We start from the raw sequence: 24,759 nt of genomic DNA, 5'->3' as shown, positions 1-24,759 counted from the left end.
GACTGTGAACTAGCCTTGACACCTGCTTATGTCATTAATAAAATACTTAATATAAGAAGAACACTGGGTCTCCAAAAGTGCCTTAACCGGTGCTGAAATGTGTTAGTCATCCAACAAGAACTCTCACTTCAACACTGGAAATTACAGAACAAGGAAATCAAATCAGACCTTTACAAGGTAGCCAGCTCAAACACTAAGTCTGGACTGTGCTACCTGCAAACATTCATTACCAAAAATTACAGATTGCTAGTCCTTTTTACCAGAACAGAAGGGAGTATCTCTCCCTTGCAGTACATTGTGTACAATTATTGGACTCTGAGACAGGCGGCTACACTGGGCTTTCAATACACTCATCAAACAAGCCCAGTAAATTCAAAGCTGCTTCATACGTATCTGCTGATCTCAAAGCAACCTTCACTTGTTCAATCTTCCCCTCTGGGTAAAAGCAAGTATGGGGTGACATTTAACAATTTTCCTTACCTGGAAGAAGTTATTTCAAGAATATCTACAAAGGTAAACTGTAATACAGTAAGCGTGTTAATGATAAACTGTTTAAGCAACTCAACAAAAGAAAAAAGGCAAATTCGCACCCAGCAAAAAGGCAGGCTAATCCGGAAAACTAATTTGTGTTCATTACAATTATTTATGTATCATTTAATTAAGCTGTTTCCATAACAACTTCTGTCATGTAACTTAAGAGGTCTTGAGAAGTATATTCTTGAAACTCCACAAGTGACAGGACTAAATCTCAGCTCCACTTCATCACAGGGAAGTTTGGAAAGCAGCCTCTGGAAACAGTACTGCCGCTCTGCAACTCACCAACTGAGTTTATGTTTATCTTGTAAAAAAAGAAAAGGTTAGCCCTTTCATATACACACACTTTTAAGATAACAGGATTTTCTTCACAGCTTCAAGTTAGGCACTGAAGTACTTTGTTATGATTAGTTTTATCACATTGAATCCAAATGCTCTGGATTATTAATCAACTCTTCTGACAGGTCTCCAATAATGAAACACGCCATGCAGCTAACAATGACTCACCATTCATCTTAAGCTGATAAAACAGAAAAGGAAGACAGGCAAGTTCTCAGACCCTACCCAGGCAGCCCACAGCTTTAGGAAACCCCTTCCATTTGCTTTCTCACCAGCAAAACCAGTGTATTTGTTGACTTTGACATGGCAAACTTCCCACTTGCCTGCTCCCATTCTACCCATAGATGACAGCTACCACATCAGACTATTAGTACCCAAAGCATCTACGTTGTCTCGAGAGCTGAGGACATGTGAAAAGCAAGTTAATGCCCTCTCAAGTAAAACATTAAGTCCTCCACTTCCTTTTTGCTTAATACCTCCTTAAATCCTCTGCCTTGTTTTGAAATATCTGTTCACCCTTCAAGCTAATTTGCTGTTTTACCATGTACCCTGCTACGCCTATGCCATAACACCATCATCAGAAGAAGAAACCACTTCACACAGTAGTTTGTTCTCAGGCTGCTGGGGATCCAAATTCAAATCCCACTTCTCCATTTGGGACCCAAAGTCACCACTTCCACCTCTACAGTTTCGCTGCGCTGGGCCCTGGCACTGGGGGATGGGGGATGCGTAGAGAGAAAGTAAATGAAGGAGATAACATCGGTGTAGAGATCGGCCATGTGAAGTGTTGAAGCGTGCACACACTCTCCACCCTCAGTCTACCCATTCTCACCCACAGACTACTCAATAAAGTACTTTATAACCCCCAGCCCCCCAATTATACAGCACTGGGAGAAGTCAAATGACACCAGGAGGTTGCACATTAGGCACTGGGAGTAACTGCAGTTCTTGCTTAAGCAATTATAACAAGCTGGGGAATACTTGCTCCATACCCTGCAACACCCCCCTGCACACACGCGCTGCTCGGTGGCATCAGCAGCTCCACGGGCAGCAGCCCCCAGAAACCCCGGCCGCCCTTCACTGCCCTTTTCTGAAGTTAAAGCTTTTGCTGCATATTGCAGATGATTAAATGGCTTTTACAGTCCCTGATCCAAAACAAATTAAAAGGGATACAAGTCCAAAAACATCTGGTGATAAGCGTTTGTTCACAGTGAAACAATTAAACGGAAGGATTTGTCTTGTTAAACGTACAAAAGGTTATCGATAACCTACCAGTTCACACCATGTCTTCCAGCTCCAGGGAGGGACCGGTTCCCACTCCGTAACAATGCATCTGTGCTGCCAGCCATGAGCAGACAGGGCCAGTCACCTCCACCAAAGGCATCCTTCCTCTAGGGTGCACATTCAAACCAACTGAGAAAGGCTTCTGAAGAACAAAGGCTATCTGCAACGCAAACTTGACTTCAAACCAAGTACATGATCAAACCCGCTTCCTTGTAAAATCTTAATAGGACTCCACCATAATAAAACTAAGCAAGTTATTCAATTCTTAACTAATAATTTTCTTTCTAATTTGACCACATTGTAAAGTTGTCTTAAAACCTCCCAGAAGTTATGTTACTGCATTAGGCACAGTCCTACGAGTACAATTAAGATGTTCTACCCAAGCTCTACAATATGAATGGTTTTCATAATTTCTTAACAGAATATTGCTTTCTTTGCCCAGCACAGTCCATAAACCCCCAATTTATCAAACCCTTAGTCTAGGCTAGTTAAAAATAAAGCCAATACTTCAAAAACTGGATGAAAACCAGTTTCAGTTCTCACACCATTCAACTGTATGCCCCTTATTTTATCCTCTCATCATGACTTTATGAGCTGCTCCCACCAAATTCCACTTCAAATGACACTGAAGAAAGCTATGAATTTATAATTCAACGATGCAACTTAAACATTTAATAACTTCAAAACTGCCAACTATATAAAACAATGAGCCAGAATCAGCAAGTTCTAAAAGCACCGAGACCTGATCTAAAAGAAAAACAGAAAGTTGCTATGGTGCTTTGAAGTTAGGGGTCAACGTAAATTAATACACAGATCAGTCTCACTATAGACACTGTCCTCACCTGTATAAATATTTCGCATCGAGTCATATAAAATACATGGATATTGCAACAGAGGTAGGGTGAAACAAGCATGCTATGGCCCCCCAATACAAAAAATAGTCTGTCTTATTTTTCTTTAATGATAAAACACAGAACTTTTAGAAGTATAAGTTACTCCAGCATATTAGCTCGAAACCTTGCAAGCTACAGTTCATGTAACTATGCATTACTTGGGAATTTAAACGCCCTTGTTTCTTTCGAACAGTCAAAAATTGCCACACAAATTCCAATGTACTCTTGACTTCCACAGGGAGTGGCTCATTCCTGTCTAACATGCCAACAACCACTTAAGATGAAGTTTCCCCATCGCTGGCCTAACACGCTCATCTATCATATCAAAACTGTCACGTGCCTTGTATGATTTACTAGATTCTAAAGGTATTCACTTCTAATGAATATTTGCTTTTCCAAAGCAACCCCCAAAGGTTTAAACACATCCTAAAGACTCTGGGTCTTTCCTTTTTTTTTTCTCCCCTCCTAGCAAAGTTGAAGCACACGTGTCAAGTTTTCATCCTGGAGTCATCAGCTGCAAAGCTTCATCCTAAGAGAAAATTCTTCAGAGAGTCCTTCCACAGGTACAACAACATGAAATGAAACCATTTCAACACACAGCACTTCAATTGAGAAGAATCACTGAATAGACTTACCAAATTTTGTCCATAAAACACCGACTTCAAAACAAACCTCTAAAGTCAGTTTTCTGCCCAGAACAAGTTTTACTGTAGACTTGCACTCAATTCTCTAAGCTTGTAACACAGAAAGGTTGACTAACCTCAACTTTAACTACAGTGTTTACACAAGTATAAATAATGTGTAATGTATTAAGGCACAATTTAAACCTTCTTCAGTGAAAATTAAAAATCATCCTTGTCTCTCTGTATTCACTGTCATTTATCAGAGACACGTGAACTGGGCTTTTCTGTTCTAAACTCACTCATTTATTCTGTATTTACTTCCACATTGTGAGAATATCAGGAAGATGGTGCTGGAAAAATCTCACAGGTTTTGGGTAAAATTTTTTCACAACCATGTATCAAAGACAATTAATGCGGTGGAGGGGCTTTTTTATTTTTATTGTGAAGAAAAGGTTATGTATACCTGGTAAAGAAATAAAGCAAGCTTCCCCTGTATATCTTGGGAAAGAGCAGAGGTTTTGCTAAGCCCACATTATTTTTCATTTCAGAGCTGAGGGGATGCGATGCAGGCAGGAAGATACTTATTCTGATGCCGTTCTGACTAAGCCTGGAAAATAGACTTGAAAAATTTTAAAAGGTGGCAGCAACTAATAAAGCAGCACCTGTGGCAAATTTAAAATTCGATGTTCATGTTTTTCATCACTTTTTAATATCATAATCCTATAATGTACCGTACATCCAGCCATGGACTCAGCTGGAAAAACACTTTACAGTAAAAATGATCAATGCAGTTTAAACAAAGAGCATTTCCTTGGGTTTCTTGCTAGCCAGGAACCGTGCTATACACCTCCTCACATCTGCAGAGGGGAAGAGATTTTCTTTAATGGACACAAGGGCATAGAGCTGCTCATTAGAGGCAAGTATTTGCTCTCATCCTGGTCCCTCACCTCACCCAAGTGACATGGATGAACCTATGCAACCAGCTACTTTTACATATGAAATTAAGGCTGAGGCAAGGTGCAGGGGGTAGGAGGGAGCACGCCCAGCCTGCTGAGCAGCAGAGGTGTTGAGGCAAGTCGATGAAGACAAAAGGATCTGGATGTGAAATATCCGAAGGAAGAGTATTTGACAAATACTTAGCGCTTTCTAACGAAATTGATCCTTAGCTGGTGAAACCACAGTGTTTAGTCAGAGAGGGTGATAGGAGGCAAGTGTTGGGAGCTCTATTTCCTAATACCGCAAAAGCCCTGCACAAAGAGTTACGTATATTTTGTTGTCTGTCATTTTGTACAACGCCCTTCCCTCAATCACTGGTCTGCAGAATGCATTATACATTGTCAGAGGAGATTAGTTTAACTGCAGATTTTTTTTTTGTTTGTTTGTTTTTCTTTCATTCACAAAGCACTTAACAGAAACCAGTGCTTGGGAACTGGAGCTCTGAAGCACAGTCTAACAGTTTATTTATGATCATAGCAACTAATTGCTCAAAGACAAGCCTCAGGCCCCAGGACCATTCCCATGTCACTGAAGTTGGCTGCTGCACTGATGTGCCACTCATCCCCAAGAAACCAGTGTTGTTAACTTGCTTAAGTGGCTTTGCTGGCTCAGGAGGGCAGACAGCTGAATAACTGACCACTGGATAATGCCGACTCCTTCAGTGACAAAAAGACAACGGAGGAAAAAAGAATCAATTTTGACATGTGGTAGTGGTTTTGTTAGCAAAAAGTCTGCCCAAGGTCTCAGTCAGCTCATAGGAAATTACTGTATAGACGGAGACACTGCCCTGACAAGGCCAGCCTTCCCCTCCCAGCCTTTCCTTTACTTGACAGTGACGGCTGCCACCACACCTAGTCTTTGGGCTCCGTTGTATCTTGGCCACTGATAGGAGTCACCCCATGGGAAAGTAGGATGGTGGGACTAAAATGATGTCAGGTACTATGAAGAACATTTTCCTTTTTTGCTTTACAAACTTTTGAACCTTACAAGAGGGGAGCCATCCGCTTCTATGCTTTTTTTTTTTCCCCTACGAACGAATTTTAACAATGCATATCCTGCCAGGAAACGTTACCATGCATTAGTGATAAAGCGTTACATAAAAAGGTAAATTAAGTTTCCAAGACGCGAATCTGAGCTGATAAACATATTACATTCACAGTTCAACAACTGTGCAGAGAAAAAAGAATAAACAGTTTTAGAGAAAGCTTCAGGAATATGGGGGAAAAAACAGGAAGAGCAGATAAAGTAATGCCATGCTGTCAAAACACTGCTCTGACTATGCATGAAGCATAGCTACCAAACTAAATCAGATTAAACTAACAGCCATCCATTAACCTTGGGTATGTCTACATGGTACAACACCGACCTGAAGAGGTGAGCTCAAGCACCAGATGGCTTGCCAACACAGCACTCACCCATGGCATTAGACCCCTTGCTCAGCTAGATAAAGAAACTAGAGCCAGACAAGCCATTTATTCTCACCCAGGGGCGGCAGCGGTGGTGATGCTGCGCAGCTCTTCAGTACGAGAGGCTGGGTGACACAGCCGGTCACAGTCACCAGAAAGGATCCCTGGTACATGCCCTCTGGGTACTACTCCAATATGGAGATACTGAAAGAAATTAGCAGGGAGGCCATATGCTGCCTGTCTAACACCAGCATGCCAATTATACATTTAAGGGACAACCGTGAGACAATGGCTGAATGGAAAGGCCTTCGCAAAGCTCCAAAGTTGCCAGGCTGCTTTGCCAAGAGCATGAGCTTAAAGGCCAGGGGACAGTACTTGGTTAGAAAGAGACTGTGCTGAAATGGGCAGTGAGCTGTGCCCAAGGCAATCGGGCTGTGCAGGGCACGGGTCCCGCAGCATCATCAGACACAGCTGGGCTCTGCCCAGATTTGTTGTGGATGGGACCCTTTAGAGAGGCTGCTTGTCACTGGCCAAGCTCTCATCCTCGCGCCGAAGGGAGAAGAGCTACAAGTCCAAACCTAAGCCAGACCATCACAGCAGTTGTAGTTACTACAAGGGGCTACAGCTGCAGACCTGGTCTGCACAGAAAATAAAAAGAAGTCAGGCAATCTGACATCAAAAGGGATGATAAAACCCTGAAGGAAATTCACTTTACAGGAAAAAAAATCAAGGAGGGCATAGAGGTGAGTTACGCAGCTACTGTACTAAAGGCTTTTACCAGAACTCCCCACCCCACTCCCCTGAACAGTCATTAGGTCAGGAAGAAAGAGAAGTTGCTGAGATAACCCTCCCACTTCACAGAGTTCCTTGGGACTCTCCCCAGACAGCAGCAACCTGGCAAACATGATGCCACACAGGATTTAAAGAGACCACAGGAAAAGAGATGCCAATTTCTACAGAGCTTACAAACAAAAGTGGCCAACGCTCATTCCAACAAACAAGCAAAAAGCAAGGAGAACAAGAACAGAAGGATGTCCTGGTAGCTAGCTAATTAGCAAAAGCATTACAGTCAGGACTTCCAAGCACCAACAAGAACTAAGCAGGATATACACCTTTATGCAAGATTTTTTTCAGACAGAACAGAGAACGACGTCTGGGGAATTCTTCGCCAGTCACTTTTTGCAACCAAAATACACAAGTGCTAATTAGATTACGCCAAGTCTTTGTTTTCACACTTCCAATGCTGCTCAATTAAAAGTACGTGTTTTGGCACTGCTCTCTATTTTAAAATAATTTAAACAAAGCTAAAAACAAAGAAATGCTTGAGCCCCAGGAGATGATACAGCTGAAGATGGATGAATCTTCCAGCATACTGGAAACCTAAAAAACTCATAAGAGACATAGACAGACCTACTTTCATGAAACAGTTATTGCCTAATGTGACAGAACACAGAAAACAAAAATAAACCAATAGAAACAGTGAGAAATCAAGGAAACATATAAAAGTGACTGCCTTTTTCAGCAGAGCTGGTAGATCAGCAGTCTGTCCTGCAGTATTTTCCTATAGTCATTACCAACACTTTTTTAAAAGCCTCCAGGTAGTTAAGGTTGGGACAAAAACTGGAAAGTGCAGATAGAATCTGGGATCTTCAAAAACCCACATTAGTTGTCTTATCAGTGAGCACATGCTGAGAAATGATGTCAAGTACACAACTACTGAAGCAGTGAGGAATTTGTTGGAAAAGATAATCAGGAATTTTAATTTATCTTTCAGTGCTTTGAGTGGCACCCCTTAAATAAGAAAGTTGATTGAAAGCATCACTTGCAATTCTTCAAGATATTGCAGAAAGAGATGCTGCCACAGTTACAGATTCCAGGGCGATGATTTGTATGTTAATTGGGTGAAGGATAATACCAAGTAGCAAGCAAGTAAGACTTCCCATGTTAGCAGTGTTAAGAAAACTGCTATTGATGCATAATCACTGGCCACCTTCCGCTGCGTGATAGTGCACCAACTTGTGATGTGAAGCGCCTAGCAGTTAGGATATTAGCTTCAGAAATTTGAGGAGAAGGGAATCCCCTCATAGCAAATAATGTCACAAAGCTAGGACAGGAGGGAGTGGGAGGTCAGGAGATCTCCTCAACCTGCCTATACTGCCTCATCTGGAGGAAGACACAGGAACAGTGTTTGGGAGAAGGAACAACCATCCCAGCCCTTTGAAGCTAGCGGCATGCTGATTCAAAACCTAACTATTAGACTTCAGACACCTTTATCCTAGATAGTTACAAATTACCTTGTGCCAACAACAAATTTAAGGCATCCCATCCCTGATGACAAATATCTTCCTTAACTCCAAGAACCATGTGGTTATAAAAGAGGTCCCACATCTTGCCCCAAAGAACCTGTTGTAGAAAAATCCCTGTCACTCCTCCAGCTGCTGCAATTCTTCATTTACATAAATCACCTCTATTTTAGATTCCTTGTCCCTCTGATTTATAGCTTTAAGAAAAATAAACATGAGTTAAGGAAATAAGGGAAAAGAGTTAATGAGCCAACGTTAGTAGCTTTGACCACATGTAAATACTGCAGCCAACTGTTGTCTCTCTGCCAGCTGATAACAAGAACAAACATGCAAATAGATATGTAGCACTTTTCCTTTCCTTCAGAACTTAGGATACGATCCAAAACCATCTCACCTAAGGACTTTAAAAATTAACAGCTTTTTATTGTCATAGTAGCTCTTCGTTTCTCCAGCTATCAAGCTAAATAAGGGGTACAATCTCCTTGAGAAAACAGAGTATAACATTCACTGTACAAATTTTAGGCCAGATGGAACTTTTATCATCAGTACACTTTATTTAAACTTATTCCTAATTATGTGGATCTGAAAGAAACCCAGACTACTGAAAATCTGGACAGTCTTTCAAGAAAGCATTTATAAAAAGTTAAGTGAGTTTAATGTGTGTGACATTCCAAAAACCAATCCCATCACAACAACAGGTATCCTGACTCTCTCTTATAAGGTGCGGGCTCCAAATACTCATGTGATATCATCAAATAAGTCTCCAAACTGGCAAAACCCAAACAGTTCTAAGAAATACTAATTCCACAGGAACCAAGAACTAAGACAAGTCCAAAATGATAGTGGTTATATAAGAGATTGGATTAAGAATAATCTACTGTGATGTGTGCATATTTACAGAAGACTTGGAAGAATAGAGTTTAAAACAATCACTTGAAGAAAAGTTAGTTGTTAAAGGAAACAATTTGCTGTACTAGATTATATTCATGTGACCAAGAAAAAAAAAGTGAGCAGGAACAGAGATCAGGTATTAAATGTTGGCTTGACTCCTATTCTAAAGTAAGATCAGATGCCCCCACGATCACTTCCTTCCACTCAAGATGAAGCTCTTCTAGCAACACGCACTGAAATTTAGTGGTATCTCACACAGCCTGAAGTCACCCCCATCACAAGGGGCTTATCTGCCTGCCATTATGCCACTGGGGATATAACAACTGACCACGTGTGAGATGAATGATTATTTAATGCTTGACTGTTCACCTAAGGGTAACATTTTTATCTTATTCTGCATCTGTGTACCCAAACCACATCTGCAATGTAATTCTGCGCTGGTAGGACAGGATGCAGGCAGTCAATAAAAAGAAGTTTGCCTTCCTACCTAACTAAACAATTTTACTTTTAATATCACTCTTACCCAGCACAGAAGGAGGAAGAATAAAAAGGACATTAGATTGTTCAAAAACTATGTACCTGTCTTGTGATTTTATTATTTGGGATCCTGGTTTTGGCTTTACCATCAGAGAGACAGAGGCAGGTATTGACAGGAAAGGTCCTTCTCAGGAAGGTAAGGTTGCTTGCAACATCCAAAAAGCTAGTATTTCTACCTCCTTGTTTTACACATCCAGGGCGAGGCAAGGGCTGAATGCAGCACTGGGTCACGGCAATCTCACACAACCCAGATCATTATAGTAATTTTATCATTATACACCATAAAAAGCATGCCAGGTCTTGCTATTAAAACTCACTGTGTTACGAAGTCAGTTGATTCACTTCAAGTGATATTTGATTAACAAAATGTGAAAACAACATCTGCAAGAAAAGCAAATTTAATGCCACATATGTCTCGGTGAGAAACACTTCCTATTTTCTCCGTTTTTTTGCTATCAATTACTGTATTGCTATTCCATACCCAGCTAGTTTGGAGCTAAGCAAAGCCTGGAAAGAGCCGTGCCAGCTCACAGCAAAGGTCCATCAGGCCCAGCAGCGTGGAACAACATGTGGCCATCCAGAGAATGGCACAATCAGAAAGTAAGCATGTAATGAAGCTTCTCCAGATTCCACCAATTTGTGGTTTGGGGATTTGCCAAGATGGGGAGGGGCATGCACATGTGTGCGACCATCAACTTACAGCCCTCACTGTAAAGACTACAGCAAAACAAATTAAAAAAACCAACTACCCTTCTTCCCTACAGCATCCATCAACCTTTCAGACTTGCTAGAGCTCTGCTTTTCTGGACATCTTCCTAGCTGGCTTCTTAGGCTTCCCACTTTACTCCTGGATATCATGAATTACTCTTGAACATTTTTAGTGTGCCAGAACACTTACTATTTCAATAATGACTTCTCCAGAACTGGTTTTTTTTTAATTATTAGGAATGTAATGTTTCCAAACAACATTCTTGATTGTTAGACTCAAATAGTATTGCTGTGATAACCCTCTAAGAACCCCATCTCCTCCTGAGTTACGGTTATCCTTACGTTAGCTGGGAAATGTTGAGAAGAAACTGACTCTCAGAATAATTTGGTTGAAATGAATCATTCTCCAGGGCAAATCCAAAGCTAGCATCCCCTCTGGACAACTAACGGTTCATAGGTTTTCACCAACAGTTGGAGGCAGCGACTTGCCAGGATACGTAGCTCTGTTCAAACTATACATGGTGATATCTGTGATGTCTGCTTGAATCAAATTGTTCCATCTCTGCATTTGTTTGTAATTATGCCAACAACAGTCCCAGCTGGGAAAAGTGAATTGTAGTTTATGTCTTCTGTACAGAAAGTGTTTAAATATTTATCTCTGATGTATGGCTCTAGAAGAGGGAGCTCTAAGATCTCCTGCTGCACTGTATTGTATCTGACACCTCAGCGTTGAACAGAACATGTGCTTTCATGAGCTATGAAGAATTACTATTTCTATCACTTTCCGACAGTTCATGACTAAAATGCTGGACCCATTATCCTATTACCCAGCAACACACACTGTATGTAAATGAACAGTTCTACATCCTTGGCGACCTTCTGACAAGATAAAAAAAAACAGCTGGAAGTAGTGCAAAGGAGCACTTTAAGCTGAGGAGGAAATGATTCATGAAACAACAACAACAACAGATACCACTTGCAGGCCCTGATTTCTGAGAAACTGGCAGGTTAATCTGTCATTATTTTATGTACAATATACAATAGTATATGTTGTTATTGTTTTAATATACCACTGCTGCAAGCAGATGCAGAACTGGAGATCTCTCCTGCATATTGTAGCAAGCAATAGGGGGATGGACCCCAAAATTCCTTTCAGGCAGTTTTGAGCAGCAAGAAGTCCTCATCTGGGTACTATTTTCAGACTAAGACTCTAAAATTTCAGCCATAGCATGCAATGCGTGAGACGGTTGTCATGAAAAACATTCCATGTTATAAACTACTACTCTAAAAGCACCAGAGATTGGGCCAGGAATCCAAGCCCCAAGTGATATCAAATGACTTATTATGCTATTTCCTTCCACCAAAGAAATTACATCTTGCAAGAAAAACCAAAACAGATATCTGAAATTAAACAAATACTGTCTGGCAATTAAGCAGACAGTCAAAAAGCAAAAAGAGGCTGTGAGGAAAGATGAGTTTGGTTTATCCTTTATACTGACACACTGCTTCTCTCCTTGATGAGACTGAGAAATATTGCTGTAGTCATCATATCAACATTTTTTTGCCTTCCAGTAATTATGGCACTGTATAATTGAAGCTCCTGAAATTGATGTAAGCACAACTCCATAAAATATAATAAGAACCCACGGGTGGAAGTTAAAGTAGTGAAAATCAGTCAAGAAATAAAGCACCATTTTTCTTCTTTATCAGAATAATTGACAAGGACTGAGGTATATTCTCTGTCACTGGCTATCTTTTATCATGACGTTCTTCCAGAAGATAAAGGCACAGATTCAGGGAAGCCCTACAGCTTGAAGTAAGAAGGGGACAGTCTAGCTAACTGCAATGATACTCTGACTTCATTTGCTAAGAGTAGGTTAAGTACCTGGAAAAACAGTCTAAGTCAAATACCTTACTTTGCAAAAGCTAAATATTTGAAAGTTACCATAGCACCTCAATATTCCCAAGATGTAACACAAGAGGACAGAATACAGGCTGTATTCTGAAATACAGCCTCCAAATGCGGTCACCGCAACGCACGCTGCTCGACCCTGGCAGGAAGCCAATGGCCACCTTCTTCAGGAGCACAAGATAACGAATTCTGGGGACAAAATGTCTCTCCCTCAAGCTGGTGGTGCCACACTGAAATTGTTGGCTCTTGATCACAGCTAATAGTAAGCACAGAAATATGGACAAACTGATCATCGTTGAACAGCAAGCAGCTCTCCCAGGGGATGTATGAACAAACAGAGCTTTAAGACCAGACAAAATAAGCACAGGGAGGACCACGGTAGCTCATCCAAGCACTTGATGCACACGCTGGGAAGGACATGATGTTGAGAAATTCAAGCCTGATAGATTTCCCACCACTGAGCCAGGAAGTGGAGAGCTGGAGGAAGAAAATATCGCTGTCCCTCTCAAGAAGGTATTACATAAAGTATAACCACACATCTAGAGTATTTCACCATCCCCTTACATTTCACTGTGGCATTTATACCTGTGTGTAAGGTATCACCATTACAGGCTCAGCAGAACACAGTATATCCCTGGAGAAACTGCTCTCCAGCCAGTGTTTTTCTCTCACAGGCACCTGACCTGCAAAAACTGACTCACTGGGTACAGGGCAGCTCCTAACTTTCTCAAGTCTTCAAGCAAACACACAGATTTCCCTATCCAAAATCCACAGTTTTACCAGTCACAGGTTTTCCCCCTTCCTCCCATTTACACACCTAAATTGAACCGAGGTTCCAGCTAAGTCAAGTCCTGCCATTACTGGGACGCAGCATTACACTGTGACTTTGCACGAAGAGGTCCATGGCAAGAATCACCTGCACTAGCAATGGGAAGATCTTCCCCCAGAGCATCCAGAGGCCGTCCAGGGTGTTTGAAACTCAGAAGGCACAGACCCACCACCCTGCTGTAACAGCAACCTTATCTTGTGCAAGACACTGGTTTACCAGCAAAAAAACCAGCTCAGTTCTCAGTGGAGCACAGACTAATGGGTTGGGAATAGTGAACCACAAAAATGATCAGCATGCACATCTCAATCCTAACAAACCAATATGTACAGAGCCTGTAAAGTCTCCCCTGAGAGCATCAGTTATACCTTACATCTGATTTACATTTTTCAAGGAAATAATTGAAGCTGTTCAGCTTGTTCCAAAGGCCCAATGGGAAGGAGAAAACCCTCAAGACACCTATGTGGCAGCTTTGCAGCGGCATGAGACTAAACAAATGGAAAAACCTAAAATAGGTTGCGACAGTTTATCATTAATCAGTATGAATTACTTGGCAGAATGCAGTATCTTGCAGTGCAACTTAGTGGCACCTTTCCCAAAGAACTAATACAAACATGAGCGCGTAGCAAGAAATTCAGGGAGCAGGGGAAAAGGGATGTCATCGCTGATTAAGTTGCTGATGGCAAGAAACAAAAAATGCGACTACACAGGGCAGCACCTGTGTGGCTGAAAAACATGACTGGCATGTTCCAGCTACTTCATTTGGCAAGGCTAAATTCACCACAGAAGAATCATAACCGTACTACAAAACACTGAAATCTTCTGAATTGCCTCCTTGCAGTCAGACACCACTTCTCTACCAGTTCTATTTATTCCAGCATTTGCTCAGGAGAGGGAGAATATTCTGAACCTTTCCTCTTGTATTCATAAAAGAAGATTACTGTTGAACATATGAAGGTATGAGGATATAAGAGAGAGAGAGAGGCGTTATCTTTGTTTAGAGCCAGATATAAATGGAAAACTGCAGACAAAGCTTCCAGCTCAGGCAACCTCTATCAAGCCTACAAAGAAGCCCTTGTGCTGGCAGGTCCTGGCAAAGGATCTAAGCACCCAAACTATTCCATTTTTCCAACTACATGAAATGGTCTAATACAAAAGATAATTTATGTATATGGATTTGGTGATCCAAACATATAGTAATCATCACAGCTTTAGTGAACTCTGATTTGGACTCCTGAATAGCTATCAGAAGATTTGCTTTGATCCTCAAAATTGGTTTTCAGAGGTTACATAGCTAGCAGCAGACCTCTTTCCTATATTTGTATATGGATATACCTGTCATATCTTAGATCCCATTTATGACTGCCTTTTGCATAAGGTAATTTTGCATTTACATGTGTCAATAAATACTTAGGTCGTTCACTCATTTTATGCATTCTTAAAAGGAAGAGACAAGTTCTAATATGTTTCAAACCATCATTTCCATTGCTATTAGATTTAAACAGAGAAGGTAGAAGGTTCAGCAGATGACCGGACTGAAGACCTTGTATTTGCAAGCCTAAAAACACATAACTTCAAAGACAGGCAGAGAAGGTAGCTAGAATGAGTAAAAAGCACCAGGCCAAAGTAGTTCAGACCAGTCCCCACCGTGCTGGAATCACCCTCACTATAACTTTTGTCCAAAAGATATACAATAGTCTTTAAATTCTCAAGAAGACTTCAAAAACCATGTTTGGAAAACAATTTGTGGCAGTTCTGTCATGCTTACGTGTGAAAACCCATGTTAAAATTGCTAACTGTAGCTTGCATCTCTCAGCAACTAGAGAAAAGGAGGAAGAACTTTCCTTGCATAGCAGTGTTAAAAGATAAACCTGCAAACAAAATTATCCAGATGTTTGAAAGGACTTTGAGTTTGATCAAAGAAAAAAAAACCCAGAGAGAGTGATCTTAGTGAAATTCTCAGACATGAAAATGAAAAACGGATTGTCCCACATTTGTATTGCTCCAATCATTTCACACATTCTTCATTCATGTAAAGAAGGGTATTACCACAAAATCTGGAGCTGTGACAAGATAAGCTTTCCATGGACTGAGGACCCACAAATTAGAGAGAGTTAATCATTACTAAAGCTTTGTGAACAACACTTGTCAAATACATGAGCAATTGCAAACACCTACACAAAGCTATCCAATGCCAACAGGATGAAGACAGCTAAATAACAGATATCAAAAGTCACCTCTGACAACCATACTTTGAACCAGCCTTGTCATCAGACTTCCCCATACAGTGATAAAGGTGGCCATTCCATACAAAGAGTGAGGTTTTAACACTTTAGGTATCACTTCTTCCAAATGTTGTAATGGATAAAGTTTTAATCTACAGCAGCATAAACCGCAATTTAGCTAATCTGATTTGTAGGAAATTCTCTATTCTCTGTCTCAGGCCCTAAGTTTAGTGAAGAAAACAGTAATAAGATCTTTCTGTCAAATCACAGAAAAATATACTGAACTGACCTTCCATTGCTCCTTGGGAAGCAGTTTCACTACCACGATGTCACCATTCAGGGCTCTGTTGCGAGCAACCACTCCATCAATAAAGATATCGCGAGTCCCATCCTAGTCAAAGAGGAAGAAAAATAAATGCCAGACCAAAACATATTAAATTACAGTTGTTATGAGGTTTAAAACACTGTCATCAAAAAGACACACACCCTGGTGAGACAAACATCCTGCAGCTGTGCACAGAAATGAAATGGATCCACCATATGCCCTTCAACATGCAGTGTCTTTCAGCAAATAAGCTCCTTTGCATGTATGTGCCAGCACAGTAGTTCCACACTATTTATTCAAGACAGAGCCAAGCCCTCAAAATGTATTGTCTGCAAGCTCTGCTCAGTTCCTCTACAGTTACTCTTGGGAATGGGTAGAGAGTTTTCTGCAGTCGCAGTTCTTCACACATTAAGTCCCCAACTCAAGCACTCAAAGCTATTGTTCAGAACATGTTTACAAGACAGTCTCTGCAAAGCGCCCCATGCAGAGCTGCCTGCTGCTCTCCTGGTGAGATGGGAAAGCAAGGACACGCAGCTCCGGGATCAGCAGGTCAGTCTGTGAAGGTGGCCTGGAGAGTGGCTGGAGATGCAGTCTCTTTTTTTTAAATAGTTGACACCATATATTCTGCATTTGGCACAACTTACGTTAGAAGAGATTCCAAAAAATGATGACTACAGATGCCAACTGCAAGCCGGAAGATCTTTTACTGTAACAGACATGTTAGGACACCTTCTCTCAATACTCTGGGTTAACATCCTTGCATAAGAGCCTCTACTAATTGTACGCACTATGATTATACACCCCAGACATGTTTGGCATTTGGCTAATCTAGATTTAGTTTGGAAGATTTTCTTCATGGGGTGAAGAAGGATGAAGTTTCCTGAAGATGCCAACACAAAGGTTTTAGTTTTTAAAGGACTGCCAGTTTTGTCCTTTTTTTTGGCAAATTATTGACAGTGCTCTTCCTGCTTTCATTTCTGTTTCCCCATAATTCAGTACATGAAAAATTCCATGTGTCTGTTTACAGTGCCATGAACGTGTCAAACAATGTGAGTGTTTAGCATCAACATGAGCAGTCAACATAGTTTTTCTAGAGAGCTATCTTTGCATAGTTTTGAGGTACAAAAAAAGAGGATGAGTTTCTTTAGATTAATACTTCATTGTCTTTCAATGAAAAAACCAGCCTCACAAGAACTAAAATCTTAATCACAACTTTAGTCGCTTCTCAGATACACACTCCTGAGTCTCATACGCTTGAGTAAATCAAATCAGAACTACCAGTGTGCTCGGTCTCCAAGAAAAACTTCTTTTATAACCTGAAAACATGAAGCCCTAATATCACATAAATATCTTACTCTGCTTAGATACCAAAACAATAAAACGGCAGAACCCTGCCATGATGTGAAACTAAGGCCGTCCTCCAAGAGACCAAATTACTCTTAGAAAGAAAAGCAGCAGCAGCTCAACAGCTGTGTGAGAGCTGCCTCCCATGACAAGATGCAGAAAAATTGCAAAGCCTCTTGGACCAACATAATTCAAATTGGAAACTGTTCTTTTCAAAAAGCCAGATTTTTTACACATGGTCTTATTCCTCATTTCTCCCCACCCTCTCCCTTCTGCCCCAACTCTTTACCTAAATCCACCACATACATAAAAAGAAAAGTTCAAAGTCACTTTTTAAGGAAAATGCCTGCTTTTTTTTTTGTCTGTACCTGTAGCTGCTCTGCGCTCCAGGACACAGGCTGGCATTCACGATAATTTGTTTGTTCTACACCTTTTTTCCTTTTCTCCTGTGACCAAGAAAACGCAAGGCAGACCCTTTCCACCACTCCCTGTAAAGGTGTCTGATGTGTCACACCACCTAGTTAAAGCTGCATCACCATACTCTGCAAGAGTCTTGTCTTGAATTGCAGCCAGTCACTCTCATCCCAAACCAAATATACCCCTATATATATATATACACACACTTATATATGTGTGTGCACACCTATTTTACAGCAGTTAATTTCAATGCCTGCAACAAAGCTGTAATTAGGAAATTGCCATCAGTTCTTTGCTTTTCCAGGGAGCACGGGGCTTTTACTGCTCCGTGGCCACCTGTGAATATCACCGGCAGTGCTCTCTATTCCCCTGTGACAAGAGGGAGATGTGCAGTGCTTTCATCTGCTCTGGAAGTGTCTTCCACAAGCACAGCACAGCCACAGTCACTCCACCACTCGTGCTCAGCAGTATTATTCTTCACATTGACAATGCCGTCATTTCAAACCACACTACTGTGTGCAGGGAAGACACGAGATGCGAGGCAGAGATTTAAATGCTCAGGTCCATTCTCTGGCAGCTTTCAAGAGAAAGGCCCTGGGCCTTCCCCTCAACTCTTCATGCAACAATGAGACAAGCAGAGAGAGCACATTTGCAGCAAGAAACACCCTAGGACTTCTGGTGTTAGAAGGTGAACAGCTGTTGCATTTGAACTCCGTGAAGCCATAGCCAAGTCAGAGCTGAAGAGAAAGGAGCACAGTGCCCTAGTCAACAGCAGGAGACAAAGGGTGATTCTTCACAGCTGCAGCTCTTGCAGCATCTGGCAATGATGGAAGTCCTGCAGAACACGAAGGCTGCAAACCCTCTGTTACGGCAAATAATGTTATACGAAGGGTAAGCTTCCTAAAGCATCTGTCTTAAAGTGAGGACTGTGTCCCCACCAGCCAGAGTCATCTTCATCCAGGTGTTGATTCTGCTTGTTATCAGGGACAAGGCTGGTTCTGGTATTCAGCTCCACAAAGGGCAGAAAAGTTGAAAGACAGCTGAGAGAACAACCTCGACCAACCCTCCTTCATGTATGTATTCCTGCACGCAGAACAGCAAGCAATCGACTGCACAAGGCAACAGCTGGACACTAGGGGTGATTAGGGGTAAAGGTTCACATCCAATTAAACTCATGTGAGTAGCTGGATTTCTCATTTAACCTTGCATTTTGTAATTTCAGAGAATATGTTTAACCGCTTACACTTACCACACCTACATGGACACCTGTAAAGGAAGGATCACAGTTCCTTTCACTTACACACACAGTGCTGCTCTACTGATGTACCGGAGAGCTGCTCTGTACGTCTTCCTCTAGTTAATCTTAACCTACCTTGCGCAACCCCGACCTCCCTCCACCCCTGTAACGCCAGCCTTCTCTAACAAAGTGGGCTCCAAAACATTATCCCAAATCAACAACGTGAACTGACAACGCCACGAATTTCAAGGCTTTCAATCCAAGCCCCAAAACAATAGCACTGTCAGTAGCAGGGACAACAACAGAGTCAGTGTTTCACTGTCTCAGGGCAGGCTCTGCCTTCTCTCCCCAACACCAACAAAACGTTTCAATATGAAACTCTCTCTCATTGACGGTAACATATTGACCAAGTCAGTTCCAGATAAAAAGCCTCGGCTGTGCCAGCTGTGAGGTCACCTTCCCTACTGGAAGTCCCTGAAATTGCAAGAGCCCTTCTTTTCCATCAAAATAAGGAAAGAAGAGAGAAGAGGCACAAGCCAGTCCCATGTGACAGAAGCACATCCCAAGCCAACCAAGATACAGTTCGCGCAAAAGCGGGCACATGAAAAGGAATCACGCATATTATTTCTGGAATGACTTTTCAAATTAGCTCATGCAGCAGATCAAAAACGGAGAGCATATTTGTTTAGGGAAGATTAACTTAAATCAGTGGAAAATCTATAAAACCTTTGCAGCCATAAACCAAGGGTTTCTGATTACGCTATATGGTGGTCCTCAAATCTGCCTTCAGCTGGCTTCTGTGGGACCCAGCAGTATCCCCAATTTCAGGACAAGCTAAGTAAGTAGTTCTTTGAGGTATGAAAAAGCAGGATTTGTTTGGGAATATTTGACTTAAAAGAAAATCCAGATCATGTTCATTTATTCCAACTCATTCACCTCTGAGTGACCTTTCGTCCACAGCATAACTCCTACTTTAATGCACCTTTACTTATGAACTTTAAAGCATTACAAAATTACACTTACTGGAGATGGAATGAAGGCTTCATGGTACTTCTTAGGATTTATTCTCAAGGGTCCCTTAAAAAAAAGAGAAGAAGGAGAAAGATTATGCCTGAATCTTATTAATTTTATATAACATCAGTTAAATTAGAGAGCTGTGGGTAATTTATCTACTGTGAAACATGAGAGATACATCCAAATTTCCATTATACATTTCAAGTCTTGACAACTTAGCATCCGAGCAATTTCAAGCCAAAAGGCAGTTTCATGATAGACTTAAGCTGATCTACTGCAGTCTGTCATCAAAGAGATGTTGAATCATTAGTTGTTGCTGCTACTGGGTGAACTGAGGATCCAAGCCCTCCTGTTCCCTTCACACATTTTCTGCTGAGCATCCACCAACTTCGTCAACAAACAGACAATAGAAACAACTTGTTTTGCTCTGTTTTGGAAAAGCAGAATGTTGGTTTTGCTTATTTTGGAGGACGGGAGGAAAGAGGAAAAGCTGACCTGCTGAGCTTGCATGGCAGCAGGTATCAGCCTTATGGGGCTCTGGCTGCTTAGGCTGTTCCTGCAAACAGACAGTAGCAGTAACTCTGTGATAAAGAACATTTCCCAAGAAGAATCAAAAGGATTTTCCAAAAACAAACATTTAAAGTCTACAGGATTAAATTCTGTTTAAACATGTTTAAAGTCAAACTATCTTAAATACATTTGAAACTCCATGGTCTATCTATTTCTGCTTTGTTATCTGCCAACTCAAAGCTCAAGTCACCTGCAACAAATTCATATCACCCCTCCAAAGTAAACCAACCAGTTTTGCTGCTTGCGCTCAGGTCCATCCAAGAGAAAGGGAGAGCCAACCAAGGACTTACAGGCTACGCAACAGTGCTGTTCCCATCCCACGCAGGTCCTGGGAATTGTGATTCAAGTGACTGCAGTTAAAACTGACAGCATTTGATTCTTATGGAAATACAACTAGGTATCTGCCTTCAGACAGGTTTCTGCTTTGGGCTGAAACTTTAAAACTTTCTCCGCTTGTGTATTTGAAATAACGTTGGCCAATTTGTTATACGAACAGATTCCATCTGTTTGCACTTCTGTGTTAAGCAATCATAGGAACCTCTCACAGGAATTGCTTCCTTAAAAATTTACTGCGGCATATAATTTTTTTATGTATTCTGGGAAACACTCAGACGATAGGAAAATAAAGCTGATTACATGTGGAAGTTTTGCTGCCTTGAAGAAGAATTTGTGGATTTATGAAGGTTTTCCATTGGTTTTATTTGCTTAAGTTTGGAAATACCAGCACCACACATTCTATATTCTTTAGGCATTATTTGAATACTTTGCTGCGATGTCTTATTTTGTGCCTTATGTAACTAGTATTAACAAGCACACTAGCCACATGGCAGGCACAACCCAGGACAATGGCACAAAACCAAAGACGACCCACTGGGAGCAACCCTGGGGATACTTTATGCTTAGGCAAAGCGAGAGCTAACTTGCTGTCATCAGCCTCTATTAGCACTGGTACCCACTGATGGAAAACTCTCAATGGTCTTTTTTCTCCCCTTATTTCCCATAATCAGCCATCAAAACCAATACACTGTTAGTAAAGGAAGCTGCTACAGAGAGAAAGGAAAAAATGAAAAGGGATGGTTGTTCTGCTTGACAACGAGTCGAACAATTCCCATACCAGCATCTACCCACCAGCACAAAGCAGATAAGGGGATATCCTGTGTTACTCTGCAGAATCCCCTTGAATAGTTTGGGACAGCTGTCAATCAGCCCAGTGCAAATGCCCGTTATGCGCATGAAAAATCAGGTTTTGTGTCCATGGCGCAGAAGGCATCAGAGCGGCTACGTGCTCACGGATGCCCAGCTCCAGCAAACACACAGAGAAGCAAAGCGTTACCATGTTTATCGTGCAGTGGGTTTCTCTACATTTTATATGCACTACCCAATTATGATCAGCATTAGAATTCTTACGTCAAGTAGCATTAAAATACTTCAGCTCTTTCCTTTAAGCAAGGAACTCCCAAAATTTATCTTAGAAAGCAGATGGGCCCTATTATCTGTGCCTATGAAAATCCTATTTACAATGTTGTACATTTCACGCTGTGATATCATATCTGGAACCAGTCACTCTCCCCATCTGCATGAGAACAACTGTTCTCATATGTGTATTAGGGGGTGAGGATCTGGCTGCAGAGTCTCATGATGTCACACTAATGTTGTATTATTTTACAATAGCTTGCAAATAATAGCTGCTATATTTATCAGTGTTTTTATGTCAGTAGGGCCTTTGTTTTGAAAGGGAAGAGAAACGTTTGTAGGAATGTTTCTAAAACACTTTCTGATGATTCAAGTCAGCCTCACACATACTTGCCAAAAAAGTTTCTAACCTTATTGAGCTTCCACAGCAAGATACAAAAGGGTCATGACTTCTCAAGTTGCTCTGCTAGGACCAGGGCAGGCAATAATAGGCAACAGGCAGACTAAACTTCAAGCATCTCAAATCAAACAGTTTATAACAGCTATCATAACACATATGCCTAGATTCGTTTGTAGGTACAAAACACCAAAAAAGGTCAGGGTTCAAGTATCTGCTTGCTACCAAGGCCACCTTTGAAAAAACAATCCATGAAAATCAGGGAAACCCCAGCCTTCATACCCACAAAAGAACAGTTTTCCAAGGAAAAACACCCTCTTAACAGCAAAGCAGGCTCTGCAGCTCTGTATGCTGCGCACTCTCATTCCGCCTGACCCCAGCAGCCCTGCAGGGAGGGTCTGGGAGACGCTGGAGGCGTGGAGCAGACATGAGTTTCTGGCTGGTGCTTCACAGGATGATTACGGCCCTTTGGGTCAATGTTCCTTAATACATAACCTGACTTCATCTGTTGTGTATAGCCAACACCATCCGCTTACGTAACTACGCAGAAGTTATTCAATCTTGTTTGCCTTCAGACCAGCCGATGTGATTCCGACCAACCTGATACCCTTGGTGTTTGCTCACTGCAGACAGTTTTACGTGCAAGGAAGTGGGAAGTCTATGCACTCCAAAGCGCCTGAGCTCAGATCCCCTTTCTTGTGGAAGGACATTTCCGCACACATCACATGATTAAATGAATCCAGGAATCCAGCAGGGCACACTTCTCCATGCTACTTATCAAAAACTGAGTTATGTCAGATACAGTACCAGAAGCCATTAAGACTAATATTATTGACAGACGTCAGCACCCATAAAGATAACACTTTTATTCTTCCTGATCTAGGACTGCTTAATCTTCATGGCACTCATGTTTTATCTGAGTGATCTCCACGTCTCCCAGTAGTTTCTGTGGGTTGCGCTAGCAGAAGCATTCAGTTGCGTAGCTGCATTGCCAAGGTCCAGCAACATCCTCAGAGTTCACGGTAGGGTCTTTTCTCCCTAACAGATCTCTCAAGTTCTCACAGATATATATGCAGATTCAGTGTTTCCAGGATGCTCCAGGGACGGCCCCTGCTCAGAGCGCCATGCTTCTGGCTGGCTAGAACTCAAGGTTGCTCAGGACCATCAGATTCACACCAATAGGTTTGTTCTTCTCTTCCACAGGCTCTTGTGGAGCATTTTTGCAGGCTACCATGCCAGACCAATGCCCTGCTTTGGGGGATTATCACAACAGGTATTTGTTCACTCACTATGTCTCTTGCCATTGTACAGAACAGTGCTGAATATTTGTCACTCACTAAAGTTGCTTTCAGGATCTCACCTATACTGGTTGAGACGGCAATGACGAATGGTCTTGGTGAGATCATAATGGTCAATGAGCTGAAGATGAGAGACACTGAGCTGGGATGCCCATGATCTGATACTCAGCCCTGAAAGATTAAATCCAGCTTCTACAGCCTCAGCTGTTTTCCTGAGATGTGGAACTGGATGAAAGGAAAATAGATACAGGCTACGAAAGCACGTATGACTCTTCCAGTTACGCAGCACATGACCTGGAGCAGACACTACACATTTACAAGAATTAGGGATTCTTTTGCCAGAGAGCATGCAATCACAGGTCCTCTGGGACTCAGCATTTCAATGGGATTCTCAGGTAGTAGTCGTAGTCTGATGTGCCTCATCTGCAGCTGCACTTGACCTCATAGGCAGTCTACACACACTGCACTTAATGTTATCAGGCTGCATTACCAAAAATGGGTGCCAAAAGCACTCCTGAAGGTAAGGCAGAAGCTTCAGTTGCTGCCATATGCCACTGCAGCCATGGGGGGAAGTCACAGCTTGAGGCTCCTGTTTCTTCCCTCTCCATTTGCTTCCCATTGTGGATGTCTATGACGCTCTCTAAAAAGGCACTGGCCTAAGGTCTGGGTAGCCCAGTGGACCACTCTGATCATCAGCAGTGATATGCTACATAGTCATTTTTCTGAAAGTTAAGAGCTCATCACATTGGTCTTCAGGACGGAGTCAGGCAATCTTAGAATCATAGAATCATTAAGGTTGGAAGAGACCTCTAAGATCATCGAGTCCAACCATCAACCCAACACCACCATGCCCACTAAACCATGTCCCTAAGCGCCTCATCTACACGTCTTTTAAATACCTCCAGGGATGGGGACTCCACCACTTCCCTGGGCAGCCTGGTCCAATGTTTAACCACTCTTTCAGTAAAGAAATTTTTCCTCACGTCCAATCTAAACCTCCCCTGGCACAACTTGAGGCCATTTCCTCTCATCCTATCGCTTGTTACTTGGGAGAAGAGACCGACACCCACCTCGCTACAACCTCCTTTCAGGTAGTTGTAGAGAGCGATGAGGTCTCCCCTCAGCCTCCTTTTCTCCAGGCTAAACAGTCCCAGTTCCCTCAGCCGCTCCTCATAAGACTTGTTCTCCAGACCCCTCACCAGCCTCGTTGCCCTTCTCTGGACACGCTCCAGCACCTCGACATCCTTCTTGTAGTGAGGGGCCCAAA

At 41.9% G+C, this 24,759-nt stretch overlaps 1 protein-coding gene across 1 annotated transcript in view; it reads right to left on the bottom strand.

Moving 5' to 3' along the window:
- The window catches only part of DIS3L2 (DIS3 like 3'-5' exoribonuclease 2), a 200,003-nt gene that overhangs the window by 156,052 nt on the left and 19,192 nt on the right, over positions 1–24,759 (bottom strand). The window contains exons 4-5 of the mRNA XM_009282384.1: positions 19,824–19,877; positions 15,767–15,868 (exon numbers count right to left, since the gene is read on the bottom strand). Of these exons, the coding sequence (XP_009280659.1) occupies positions 15,767–15,868; positions 19,824–19,877 (156 nt within the window). The remainder of the gene's footprint in view (positions 1–15,766; positions 15,869–19,823; positions 19,878–24,759) is intronic.

The sequence above is a fragment of the Aptenodytes forsteri genome, unplaced genomic scaffold (genome assembly GCF_000699145.1).
Source record: "Aptenodytes forsteri isolate BGI_AS27 unplaced genomic scaffold, ASM69914v1 Scaffold404, whole genome shotgun sequence".
NCBI classification, from domain to species: domain Eukaryota; kingdom Metazoa; phylum Chordata; class Aves; order Sphenisciformes; family Spheniscidae; genus Aptenodytes; species Aptenodytes forsteri.
Note: the sequence above shows the minus strand (reverse complement) of the source record. Positions and strands in the feature narration are given on the sequence as shown.